Here is a 14,046-nt window from a genome sequence, read left to right on the forward strand (position 1 = left end):
AAAAGTAGCTTTAGTCCCTATCTTGCGATCCTAATATAACACAGAGCACGCATTTGCAACAGAGGCAAAAGCTGGCTCTTAAGGAACAACAATCTTTCTTTCTTTTAAAGATTTATTTATTTTGAGAGAGAGAGAGCGTGCAAGCGGGGGGCGGGTGGGCAGAAGGACTGGGAGAGAGAGTCTTAAGCGGACTTCGCACGGAGTGTGGAGCCAATGCAGGGCTCCAGTCTCATGACCCTGAGATCACGATCTGAGCCAAAACCAAGAGTCAGATGCTTAACTGACTGTGCCACCCAGGTGCCCCCAAATCTTACTCTTTTTTATGTATAAAGCACATACATGCATAGAATACATACAGATGTACAGGATATCTGTGATATTAAAATTTCATGAGGTGGGGAAGTAGGAAAAATAGGCTAAAAAGGTTCCTGACAGCAGGGCTACAATGAAAAAAAAAAAAAAAAGGTTGTGAACGCAAGTATAGATTATCCCCCAGATGAAGTCACAAATGTACACCCCTATTGGATTTTTGATTTGGGCCAAGGACAAAACAAAGAGAAGGCTTTTGGTCCAATGAAATAAAAAAGAAGAATATAAAAAAAAGCTCTAGGGGCTCCTAGGTGGCTCAGTTGTTAAACGTCTGCCTTCGGCTCAGGTCATGATCCCAGAGCCCTGGGACTGAGCCCCAGGTTGGGCTCCCTGCTCTGCCATAAGCCTGCTTCTCCTTCTCCCACTCCCCCTCTGCTTGTGTTCTCTCTCTCGCTGTGTCTCTGTCAAAGAAATAAAATCTTTAAAAAAAAAAAAAAAAGCTCTAGGTTGAGTTTGTAGAACCTTAATTTGAAAGCAGGAATGAATGCCAGGTCATTTAGTTCAGGCCTTTTATTTCAAAATAGGGACCCATGGCCCAGGGAGGGTAAGTGGTAGTTGTGGTCTCAGAACAAAACTCTAGGTCTCCAGCCTCACCCTGTGCTCTTGTCAGTGTTCTCCTGCACTTTTGTCTGTTCTAACAACTCCTTTCATTCACATCCATATATGTAGATGTATTCTATAAGGAACCCACTGAAAGGGCAGAAACTAAAGTTAGAGGTGAAAAATCAAACATTTCAACAAGTGGCAAAAAACACAATTATTCTCCCAAAGAGAAAAGACAAAGTATAGGTATTAAGGTAAATACACAGAAAAATCTAGACCTAATGAATGTTAGCCCAAGACAGATAACTGAATCAGGACAGCTGTAATCATTAGGATGTGGAGTGTCTGATCTGAGTGTAAACATTTCTTATAGCCACTGCTCAAGGGTTTCTTAGGTAATCTGTCCAGCAATAATTGGTTGGCACAAAATATTTTTCTACTATTATTTTTTAATCTAGAAAAAGAAATGTACTTCTTATATACATAGGTTCTTCTCACTTCCTAACTCCAATTGTATCGAACTGATAAAGGGAAATGCCAAAAAGTAGAGAAAGTAGGGATCAGTTTTCTAAGGCACAGGAAGAGAATCAGATGGTTGTATAAAGCTGTCTGGAACAAATGACAGTTAACAAGAACAGTAAATATCATTTCTTTAACTATGCTATAAAAGTGGGTTTATGATCCAATATAAAACTCCAGCCTGGAAGACACTACAGCCTTTTGCCAACAGAGCCTGAGTATAGCCGTGTTGGCTTGTGTGTTTTTTTTTTAAGATTTTATTTATTTGCCAGAGAGAGAGAGAGAGAAGAGAGCGTACAAGCAGAGAGAGTGGCAGGCAGAGGGAGAAGCAGGTTTCCCGCTGATCAGGGAGCCCGATGCGGGGCTCGATCCCAGGCCCCTGGGATCATGACCTGAGCCGAGGGCAGATGCTTACCGACTGAGCCACCCAGGCGCCCCAGCTTGTGTGCCTTTTTTATGGTCCTATCTTCTCCTTTCTATTGGCTTTGTCCCAGATATAAGTGTGCTTGATAAATCCAGTTCTTACTGATTAACAGAGACCGTTCCTTTCCATAGGGGTCAGTCATGGAGAAAGAAGAAGAAGAAAAAAAAAAAAGGCAACATGGCCTACTTCTCCCTTGGCCAACTTTATCAGTCAGAATGAGGACTGATACTTATGTGCATGTAAGATGGTCTTGACAGAGAGAAGACAGCACTGAGCCACTATGACCACCTTCTAGTATACATTTCCTGCCAATGTACAATTGGAAAATATTTATAGTTGGTTACATGGTACCTCAGTTTTACAGTTTGTAGAACAATGTATTCAGCTGTGGAAATCCTATAATGTTTAACTAATTGTAAATAGTTTTTTCAGTCACTTTTCTGATGATATCAAAACTTTCCAGGGACTATAACTGGCAATAAACAGAAACCCAATAAATACATTCTGAAGTGATGATAGCAAGAGATTTAGAAACTAGGACTGGGTAACAGCTTTGAGGATAAAATGATTGTTTTAGCACTGATCCTACAACAAAGAACATGAAGTCATATGCATTCTGATGTTGACCTTCATACTGGATACAAACCTGGTTGCATAGAGAGAAGTGCCATCGCTTCGCATTACAGTACAAATTGAGGAGGGGTCACCATTCCCAGAAAGATCCACTATAGCCGTTCCTTTTCTAAAAGTACAAAAAAGGTAACTCTGAAGAAACAGAATAAATTCAGACCTTTAAAAGGACAGTATCTATAACATTATCTTTGGCAAACCAGAAGCTACTTTTTATTACGTAAGTAACAATAAGCAGTATAACCAACAATGAAGAAAAACAAGAAGGAATCTAACCATGAATTTATTAAGAGTAGGTAGGTATGATGTAATTAATATTTGGTTATCCTGTCTTTTTAAACTCTGTAGCTACCCTGGATAAGGTACTTAGATAAGTCTTTAACATTCCCAGTTGAAAAATGAGATTTCAACCGCAGTTTAACCATGAAACATCATATTCTTCTAATTCAAATTATAGCATTCAATATTGGGCTACTTTTTAACATGCCAAAAAATACTCTTGAGTAATAAACCTTGGAATTTTGTTACTGTCTTCCCTGTCTTATCAAAAATTAGAATCTGTATATAGCAATCTAAGAATTTGCCTTAGGGACATTACTGAGGATGTTATGAACCACATTCTCGATTCTTCCTCATAAAGATGATGAGAGAAAGTACTCTTTGGTACTATGAAAACTGGCACTTCTAAGCAACTGGTTTGCTGCTATATTACAGATGCCTGGGCTCCTATGACTGGTACTATTTTGTTTGGCTGACAGGAAGCTCAAAGCTAAATCAGAAATCTAGCTTAAGTAAGGGAACAGCGTCCCAATATACGACATGCCACTGTCATTCCTGATTCCATATTAGTTTTTCTGCCCCTGCTTCCTGATTTCTTCATTTTATTCTTTCAAAAGTTTGTATTATACTTATTTACATAAGGCGCCTTAAATCCATTTTGAACAGGATACGGTTTTTTAAAAAGGCAGGGCTGAGTAAGAAGATGCGAGTTCTATTTCCTTTTTCCAGTTCTATCATTATCAGCTTGTGTGACAGCAGGCCGGTCTTTTGTACTTTTTGGGCTTCAGTTTCTGCACATGTGAAGAGCAAACATTTCTTCCAGCCTTACCAGGATTTTCTCATGGCAGAATACTGTATGTAGAAAAGTACTTTGCACAGCAAAAAGAACTACAAAAAATGCCAGGAAGGCTGCACACCACATTCTGTTGTCCTGAGAAACTACACCAATACCAATTTTTTCAAGGAAGAAATAACTTTACTAAAGAATAGTAACCCAACCGTACACTGTTTTCTGCAGGAGTCCTTTACTGTCCAGCAACTTTAAGACTTCTTGAGATTTTTCACGATAAAATGATTCTCCAGAGTATTCATCAAAGTGTACTCCTAGACGCTAAAAGGGTTCAAAAACAAAGTTACAAGCCAAGATAGGATACTCTACAGTCTGTCACACAGATGGGGAAAAAAAGAATTAAATCAAGTCACTCTTCTGCATCAAACCTTCTAATAACTCCTCCCACACCTGTCAAGTCCTCACAATAGTACTGTGTTGTCCGATACGGCAGTTGCTCAGCCCACGTGGCTATTCAAATTAAATAAAATTGAAAATTTAGTCTCTTAGTAACACTACTCACACTCTAAGTGCTCAACAGCCACCCAAGGCTAGTGGCGACCATGCTGGACAGCACATCACAGAACAGCTCTATCACAGCAAGAAGTCAAACCGGACAGTCCTGGAGAATGTTCCACATCATGCCCCACCCTACAACCTCTTCAAGCTCCTCTCCTTCTGCTCTTCATCCTGCTTCCTTACTCCAGCTGTGTGGATTTCTTTGACAAAACTCTTTTCATTCCACCCACAGACAGTATACTCCATCTCCCCCCCCTGCTTCATTTTTCTCCATAGCATCATTACCACCTAACAGACTGCATATGTTCTTGTTGAATTCCCATTGTCTTTAATTTGGTTAATTCGCTCTCTGTCTCCATGCTGGACTGTAAAGTCCATGACAGAAGGACTTATATTTTCTTTATTCACTGTTGTATTTTCCCCACCCCCTAAAATGGTTATTAAATGAATAAATTTATATGTATCACATACAAGCCTAAGGAAGTGAAAGGGGGAAAAAAACAATTAAGAAAAAGTGAAGGAATGAACAGAAGAGAGAAAAGAGAAGCCAGACTGAAACAAAGACCAGAATGCCACCTGATATTTGCCTGTGAAGTTCATAGGATTTTTTCAAAGCTCTAACTTCCAGCCCAAAGAATAGTATTTGAGTCCTAATTTTCAACTGAATGACAAATCGTTTTATTTATTTTTAAAGATTTTATTTATTTGAGAAAGAGAATGAGAGAGAGAGTGAGCACATGAGGGGGGAGGGTCAGAGGGAGAAGCAGACTCCCTGCTGAGCAGGAAGCCTGATGTGGGACTCGATCCCAGGACTCCAGGATCATGACCTGAGCCAAAGGCAGTTGCTTAACCAACTGAGTCACCCAGGCACCCACAAATCTAGTTTTAAAACACGAACTTTAGAAGGAAGTTCACAGGGTGCCTGGCTGGCTGTCAGTAGAGCATATGGCTCTTGATCTTAGGGTTGTGCGTTCAAGCCCCATGTTGGGTGTGGAGCCTATTTAAAAAAAAAGAAGCGGAAGAGCACGGGACTCTTGATCTTAGGGTTTTGAGTTTAAGCCCCACGTTGGGTGTAGAGATTACTTAAAATAAAAATCTTAAAAAAAAAAAAAAAAAAAAGAAAGAAGCATCTTCACTACTCAGTAGTACCGTCAAGAGCTGCACCCCATCACAGGAGAGCAGGAGAGTAGGTGGGCACCTTGTAAATCCGCACGTATTCTTCTATGCTGAGGTCCCGAAATTTCTGCCACAGTGCAAGTGCTTGTGTGTCACCCAGTTCTAATCGTTGGAAGAACTCATGTGCTGATTTTCCTATATTTTTATCATCTGCTGCTTCTTTATTAACTTGTACATAAACCTAAGAGCACAACAGTACATTAAATGAAGTATATTAGTCATTGTTATCTTCAATGGAACAAAACAAAACACAATCATGAGATTTTCATTTAAAGGTTAGCCAACTGCCCTTATCAGAGTGTAACCTTTTTTTTTTCTTTCCTTTTTTTGCCATGGGCCTTTACTGAACCTGATAGACCCCTTCTCAAAATGTATCTAAATGCATAAAGTAAAATACATATGCTTATAAAGGAAATACATTGAAATAGTTATCCAATTATTTTTTTAAAGTGTGATGAAGTAATGGAAGAAAATGCTAAATTTCTGATAGAGGTTAGGGAAAATGTGTAATTTTTTTCTTCCCTTCCAAGTTCACAGACTCTTAGGTTAAGAATGCCTGGGTTAGATTAAGCTAGCATTTCTTTCTTTCTTTCTTTTTTTTTTTAACAAAAAGGCAAATTATTATTGCTGCAACTTCTCTGAGAAAAGGTCAAAGAAAGTAGAATGGTTCAATCTGGCTAAGACAAGGCCAAAGACTGATCCGGCAGTTGATTTAAGAAAGATTTTTATTTATTTTTTTTTAAGATTTTATTTATTTATTTGACAGAGACACAGTGAGAGAGGGAACACAAGCAGGGGGAGTGGGAGAGGGAGAGAAGCAGGCTTCCTGCGGAGTGGGGAGCCCGATGTGGGGGCTTGATCCCAGGACCCTGGGATCACGACCTGAGCCGGAGGCAGACGCTTAACGACTGAGCCACCCAGGCGCTCCTAAGAAAGATTTTTAAAACTGTTCTCTAAATCTGCAAAGAACTAGTAAAATAGGCAATCTAGGAAGACCTTTGGATAGCTGGCTTACTTACACTACCCACTTAGGCTCCTGAGAACTGTGTGGACCACTTCTGGAGTGTTTTTGCATCATGTGTCCTGGCTAACAGGAATGGAGTTAGACTGCTTATTAAGGGCTCTTCCATTTCTATGATTCTGTGTTCACAATTTCATTAACAGTATTCCAGTCTCCAAAATGCAAGGTTAATAAATGATATTGAAACAACAACTTTGCATCTTAAGTAGTACTGAAGTTACACATATAGACAATAAAGATTTTACTTCTAGGGGCGCCTGGGTGGCTTGGTCAGCTAAGGATCCAACTCTTGATTTTGACTCAGGTATTGGTCTCAGGGTTGTGAGATGGAGCCCTGTGTCAGGCTCTGCGCTGGGTGTGGAGCCTGCTTAAGATTCTCTCTCTCCCTCCCTTTACCTCTCAAAAAAAAAAAGAAAAAAAAAAGATTTTATTTCACTTACAGGCTGAAACATGAATGATAAATTTACTCCCCTCGTATTTTTTCCAGAAAGCTATGAAGGTAGCATAAAAGTAATAAAAAATTGGCAAATAAATTACCAAAGAAATATGAGGCATCTAAACTGTTATAGTAATATCATCAAAATATCAATGGCAGATAAAGTGATTTTACTGCTGGAGAGTACACCGGGACAACTGTAATGTGGCTTATACCCACTAGATACTACCAACAAAAGAACAGGGCGTGAAACATCTATGTCAAGGTCAAAATCTTACCTTTCATAGATGGCTTGTGTTAATTACTGGAATGGCAGAATTAAATGAATAAATATTCCCCCCAAAAGTTAAAGCTACCGAATTTGATTTTTCCTCTTTAAAGCACATTGTGCAGAAAAGAGTTAATATAGCAGACCTGAGACTGCTATCCTTAAAATGTCCTGTTTGCAAGGTTAGCCCTTGGCAGGCATCTGGGAACTTGGATTTGGGAAATGTTCCCACCAACCTGACAGGAGTAGGTTACTGTGCTTAAACTATGAAAACAATACAGTTTATGCTAAATACTTGCTTTCCTTCTGGGAGTTTGGCATTTTGGAACACGCTAAGCAGAGGGTGACTACATGATCTAACTCCAATAGAAACTTTGGGCATGAAGCAAGTGATGAGCTTCCCCGGCAGACAACATTCATGCATACTATCCCAGTTTGTTGCAGGAGGACCTGCATGTACCGTTGTGACTCCACTAGGAAAACACTCTTGGATGCCTGGACCTGGTTTCCAACAGACTTCACCACATGTGCCTTTCCCTTTACTGATGTTGCTTTGCATCCTTTTGCTGTAATAAATCATAGCTGAGTACAACTATACGTGGAGTCCTGTGAGTCCTCTTAATGAGTTACCAAACTTGGTGGTAGTCTTTGGAGACCAGACACACATATCAAAGAAAATTAATTTCCATGTGCTCCTATGAAATAAGTCCAGAATAAGTTAGAAACAGAAGATGATGATTTTGGTAAGGTGTAGGAAAATAGAGAGAGTCACTGTAAGATAGTAAACTGCAGACCTATGACTTTTGAATGCCCTATCTATCCGCTGACAACTGCTCAACAGTCCAGCCTATAGGAATAAAGGCATACATAGGTCTCTAAATGATTTGTGGTTCAAAATCTCTCACACACCCAACCACCCACCCACCCATCACACACTCAAGTTTTACACAACATTTATAAGTAAACATACACAAAATATCCTTATTTTCAGAAAAGGCTTTTTTTTTTAAATTTAGGACTCTAAACTCAGATAGCCAACATTTAAAAATCTAATATGCATGTGAACTACTGATAAGAGTATTTTTAGAAAAAACTTTACCTGAATCTTTTCCCTTTCTTAAAACTTAAAATAGAAATAATTAAAACAAAATAAACAAAACCAAGCCCTTGCTAATACTTGAAGAATCTTGGCATTTCAGCAATTTGTAGTTATAAACCAAACATTACTGAAAATCAACTGACACCATCAAGCAGAACAATAGAAGAGCCTTAATTAGCACTTAACAATCTGCCTGTAAATGCACAACAGAAAACTATAATTATTAACATTCATCACCATTTTAGAAAAGAAATGCATTTTCCCTCACAAAATTTAATACTATGTACTTCTGAAATTATACAGTTTTAAATTTAGTTACCACAAACTTTTTATGCTTAGAAAGTATGCATTTTGAAGACAGCTTCCTTTTGAGGCTAGATCTAGACACGAAAGGAATAAAAAGGAAATTTTAATAGTTTGGATTTAATAGTAAGAATGTGGCTTAAGCAAAATGTTCTTGATGGACATATTTTTTCTTTTAGTTACTAGAATGCAAAAGTGAGCTTATTTCCATTACGGAATAAACTAAATGTTTAAGACTTTAAAGGAATATTAACCTTTTCACTATTTCTAGATGCTGGTATTCCCAAAAAGCTCATGACATTTCTAAGATTAAGATAATTACAGTCAGCTCTAGAGATCATCTGTCCATATGTAAAGAAATAAGTGCAAAAAATAAAAGTATATAATGCCCTCTTACTCTCTCTTAATCTCTTAAATTTGATTCTAAAATACCATTAGCAACATAGACACAGTTTAATTCTTTGGTATAGGGCTCTAACCTCAAACCTGGTTATTTTTGTCTTAAAACAGAGAAAGGAAATACTAAAACTATCCTATAATTTCTATATACAGAAACTGAGAAACTGAAACTGGTGGATACTGATTGTGGTGCCATTCAGAGGGAGGCAGGCCACAAACTGCTACTGGATGGCCAGAGCTGAATTCAACAGATACACTGGAAGGTTGAACTGTGACAAGTCAACTACCAATTGTGTTCCTGGTACAGCAATTTGAGGATGAAAAAAAGGAAAATATTATGTAAGTAATTACAACCAATGGAAATGAAGGGCCAGAAAGGCATTCTGTAATGCCAGTGGAGGGCAGGGCAGTGCAGTGAGTGGACTGCTGGTGCTGGAATCCTGGGTCTGGCCCTTGGGTTCTTCATCAGTACACTACATGATGAAGTTAGATTCTGGGAATGGTAACTAGTGTATCCTACAATAGTTAGTTCTTCCCTGGGGCTATACAACAGGTTTTATATTACATAACTTAATGATTACAGCTTGACGTCTGGAATTGTGATGCCTTTAGCTTTGGTTTTCTTTTTCCACATTCCTTTGGCTATTCAGGGTCTTTTGTGGTTCCACACAAATTTTAGGATTGTTTGTTCCAGTTCTGTGAAAAAAAGTTGATGGTATTTTGATAGGGATTGTGTACACCGAATGTGTAGGTTGCTCTAGGTAGCATAGACATTTTAACAATATTTGTTCTTCCAATCCATGAGCATGGAACGTTTTTCCATTTCTTTGTGTCTTCCTCAATTTCTTTCATAAGTATTCTATAGTTTTCTGAGTACAGCTCCTTTGCCTCTTTGGTTAGATTTATTCCTAGGTATCTAATGGTTTTGGGTGCAACTGTAAATGGGATCAACTCCTTAATTTCTCTTTCTTCTGTCTCATTGTCGATATATAGAAATGCCACTGCTTTCTGTGCACTGATTTTATTTCCTGCCACTTTACTGAATTCCTGTATGAGTTCTAGCAGTTTTGGGGTGGAGTCTTCTGGGTTTTCCACATAAAGTATCATGTCACCTGCAAAAAGTGAGTTTCACTTCTTCTTTGCCGATTCGGATGCCTTTTATTTCTTTTTGTTGTCTGATTGCTAAGGCTAGGACTTCTAGTACTATATTGAACAGCAGTGGTGAGAGTGGACATCCCTGCTGTGTTCCTGACCTTAGGGGAAAAGCTCTCAGTTTTTCCCCACTGAGGATGATATTTGCTGTGGGTTTCTCATATATGGCTTTTATGATATTGAGGTATGTACCCTCCATCCCTACACTGTGAAGAGTTTAAATGGAAGATAGAGAAAGGGACAAGAAGACCTGTAAGATCAAATTCATTCAAAATTTAACCACAAGGCATGCTGTTTGGGGTTGGCAATAAAAGATTAGGAAAACATGGTCCTTCCTCTCAAAAAGCTTACAACTAAGTAAAATTTGACAAGGGAAAAACCAGGTTTTTCTTTTAGGAACAGGCTTAAAATCATTTATTAATATGTGCCTAAAGCTCAAAAAAAAAAATTCCTCATTTATGGTACACGTTTTTGTTCAAAGTAATCCACAATGACAACTATAATTTTAAAATGAAAACTAGGTCTGCAAAAACAAGCACAAAGATAAAATAACCTGGAGGCTGCCACTAGGCTCTGCATTTTTTTTCCGTCCTGCAAAGGAAGGAGGAAGAGAGCCAGTTAGCGCCCTAATGGATTTCTATCTTTTATTACAAACAGTAAGGTGGGTGTATTTGACTTGCTCTCTTTTGTTTATAAATGCTGCTTCCCTATGAACCTTTTAGGCAAAAGAACACTTATGAAGGCAATGCCACTGTTCCTTGAGGTTTCAGTTATTCACAGAAGTACCCCTGCCCTTGTTCCTTCCTGACATGCATCCATCAATTAACAACCTCTATATAGATGTATAATCTCCCACTTTTTGAGTCTCAAAAGCCTGGAGATTTGTAGTATGTGGAACAGAAACATACATTTAAGTTTCTATGGAGTTTGAGAACAGACTTTACTCTAAAATATTTAAAATATTACGAGCAACAAAGACTATTTTCAGGATTAAATAAAACCTTTGAGGTGGGGTGGGAGAAAGAGGAAAATAGGAACTCTCATATGAAGTTGTACAATAAATTCTTAAAAATGTTCCCCTAATGACGTAAGGTCTCCGAGCAGGTATTTGCACGTTCTGTGGCATGGGTAGACTCTGTGGGCCCAGAGCTGAAGAAAGGTTCACTAAGCTTGTGGTAAAAAAATACTTGCCATTATCCCAAATTTTAAAAAATAATACAACAAAAATTCCAGGCACTAAGGTAGCATGCTTTACTTACAGACAACCATAAAGAATTATTAATTTTGAAACTCTTGCCTATCAATAAAACTCAATGGAAAAAAGAAAAAAAAATCTTTTGGTTAATATTCTAAATCAAAATGTAGGCATTTAAAGCGCAGTGCAGGCCTGGACTCGGGAGGAAGTTACAAACCCTTAAAGGTCTTTAAGAATGGCCATGTGATTTTTGTTAAATTTAACTGCAAAGCCGCAGGAGAAAAATCACTTATCAAAAAGGAAAATGATGAAGCATTCCTGGTGTAGCACTGGCTAGAGAAGTAAAGCATTATTTTGCTAAGTGCTCTTCCTCACACACAGGTCTTAACAGCTTTAGTCGATCCCCGGTACGGCACCAGCACGGCCGATGCTGTACCGGTGTTTCCTCTTGTGAGGCCCAGACACAGCAGAGAACTAGGACGATGCAAAAGAAACACGCCCCTGGAGATTAACTGCCCAAGAAGACCTTTACTAATGAACTCCAGGAGAGCCCGAGGACGGAGAACCAAAGTACCCAAGGACTAAATGAGGCAGAAAAGGAAGGGGTTCACCCTGGGCAAAAGCCAGGAAAAGGAGCCCAAAGACAGAAATGAAAGAAAGCACACACAAATTCAGAGAAACACATGTACTTCCTCCACCGCAGAACAAGAGAAAAAAGTATATACTCACGTTTTTCAAGTCTAAATGAATTATAGTTATTGCCATAAAGACAGCTGCAGTTACATAGCAACTGACAAAAAAATTAGAGAAATTTCTGTATTGAATCTGTTATCTCATGTGTTTATTCTAAGACAACTCTATACCTAGAGAAATACTGTCCCAAATCAACAGAAATAAAAGAAACACTTGGATAAGAAAACGAAAAGAACTTCCTAGTAAACTAAAAGCAACATTTTCCAATTTTTTTGGTTCCTTGTTTTAAGGAGTATTTTTTAAAGCCTCTCAGATTAAAAATTAATCCAAGCCGCATAATACTCTGAAAAAAATAAGTTGAAGCATTTTCTATTATTGTTTCTTGCCAACTTACTTCAAAGAGATGCTGTAAAGGATTGGACTGAAGTTTTTCTTCATAGCCAAAGAGTTGGAAGCCAGTTCCCAGAAGACCTACCACAATAATCCGTAAATGAAAAAATTACAAAATGGAACAGTAGAGAACAGTCATGGCAAGGAACAGGTATAGTTATAGCAAAAGGTCAAGCTCTCATAATTATGTGTCCTCAGAGTACTGCAAACACATGCTATCATCTTCGGCTACCCCATAAACTCACATAAGTTAAATTCAATGTACTGAATCACAAATTCACTATATTGGACAGATCACTGCAATTAACTTCCCAGACACCAATAGATTATGAACTCATAAAAAGCAGGGTCTAGGACTAACTTCTTTTTGTACTAACAGTGCCTAACACTTCCCTAGCAGATGTAATAAAACAAGCATAATAAAACAGCTATCCTGGGGAAGGACAGCATGATGCTAGAAACTGGATGCTTAAAATTTGTGAAAACAACCTGATGGGAAGTAATTTCAGAACTTACTTTCTAAACTTGTATGTGTTAAAATAAAACAAAGGTAGAAATTGGCTTGGTATTATATTAGCTCTTAAACCAATGACTGAAGGAAAACAATAAAAGATATAAAAGGTAAAACTCAAAACATACCTGATTACCTCTCCCATTCAAGGTGACCAATCAACAAAATTCTTTTTTGTCTGGCTATATATATACATATATATTTTTTTAGAAGATTTTACTTATTTGACAGAGAGACAGCAAGAGAGGGAATACAAGCAGAGGGAGTGGGAGAGGGAGAAGCAGGCTTCCCGCGGAGCAGGGAGCCCAATGTGGGGCTCGATCCCAGGACCCTGGGACCATGACCTGAGCCGAAGGCAGCCACTTAACGCCTGAGCCAGCGAGGCGCCCCTATCTGGCCATATATTTGTTTTTTATTTGTCAATGATTTTTTTGTGTTTGATGATAAGTTCAGCATTCAGGGTTAGTGTTAATTTGAACCTTAATTTTTTTTTTTTAATACTAACTGAGGTAATAGACTGTGAATACTTATATTCTTAAGATATTCTTGCTAAAAGATGATCACAGTGTTAGTCTGAAAGGATATATGCAGCCTGGGGTCAAGAGCAATAAAAGGTGGTTTAATTATTTTATTTTTTTAAAGATTTTATTTATTTATTTATTTGAGAGCGAGAATGAGAGAGAGCGAGCGAGCATGAGGGGGGGAGGGTCAAAGGGAGAAGCAGACTCTCTGCCGAGCAGGAAGCCCGATGCGGGACTCGATCCCGGGAGTCCGGGATCATGACCTGAGCCGAAGGCAGTCGCTTAACCAACTGAGCCACCCAGGCACCCGGTTTAATTATTTTAAAAACCAATCTGTTTCTACAACTATATCAGTTACTAAGCTTCAGATCTAAATTGTCAGGGGGCCTTGCTGACGAATATTTTTCTATAGAGGTTCAGCAGAAAGTGGGATGCTACTGAATATGAAGATATAAAATATTTTGGTGCTTTAGACAGAACAGAAGGATGATTGAAAAATGTTACCAGCCCTATTCACTTTAAGCAAAAGCAAATGTGATTATGATTCAGGGTCTTGGGAGCAGGATGTGGAAAGATGCCCAGAGTGTCTAAAAAATGGAAATAGGAAAAGTAAAGGCCAATCTCCATTTAACATTCAACCTAATATATTTTCAAAAACTAATTTTGTGCTTAGAAACTATCTGCCAACTTTCCATAGGAGATAGCTGAAACAGCCCAAATTAAAACTCTTCAACAATGATGGTTATAATGGAAATGGTGACAGATCATTA

General features: G+C 38.4%; 2 protein-coding genes across 7 annotated transcripts in view; one reads left to right on the top strand and one right to left on the bottom strand.

The window, feature by feature from the left end:
- Positions 1 to 14,046, top strand: part of SLC35A1 (solute carrier family 35 member A1) — a 55,528-nt gene that overhangs the window by 35,972 nt on the left and 5,510 nt on the right. Inside the window, exon 8 of one of the 2 annotated variants that reach the window (XR_012378494.1) lies at positions 8,968 to 9,153. Coding sequence is in view for 1 of the 2 variants with exons in the window: in XM_073893595.1 (XP_073749696.1) it covers positions 1,987 to 2,081 (95 nt within the window). In the remaining variant the exon portion in view is untranslated. Of the gene's footprint in view, positions 1 to 1,986; positions 2,469 to 8,967; positions 9,154 to 14,046 lie in introns of those variants that run through there. The other variant, XM_073893595.1, reaches the window with a different exon arrangement.
- RARS2 (arginyl-tRNA synthetase 2, mitochondrial) overlaps positions 1 to 14,046 on the bottom strand; it is a 57,422-nt gene that overhangs the window by 9,104 nt on the left and 34,272 nt on the right. For all 5 annotated transcript variants that reach the window (XM_073893593.1, XM_025862374.2, XM_025862388.2 and 2 more), the window contains 4 exons: positions 12,249 to 12,325; positions 5,311 to 5,469; positions 3,769 to 3,875; positions 2,502 to 2,597 (listed from right to left, as the gene is read on the bottom strand). In XM_073893593.1, the coding sequence (XP_073749694.1) occupies positions 2,502 to 2,597; positions 3,769 to 3,875; positions 5,311 to 5,469; positions 12,249 to 12,325 (439 nt within the window). The remainder of the gene's footprint in view (positions 1 to 2,501; positions 2,598 to 3,768; positions 3,876 to 5,310; positions 5,470 to 12,248; positions 12,326 to 14,046) is intronic.

This window comes from Callorhinus ursinus, unplaced genomic scaffold, assembly GCF_003265705.2.
Source record: "Callorhinus ursinus isolate GAN/ISIS: 27379988/994484 unplaced genomic scaffold, GSC_fseal_2.0 scaffold6, whole genome shotgun sequence".
Taxonomy (NCBI): domain Eukaryota; kingdom Metazoa; phylum Chordata; class Mammalia; order Carnivora; family Otariidae; genus Callorhinus; species Callorhinus ursinus.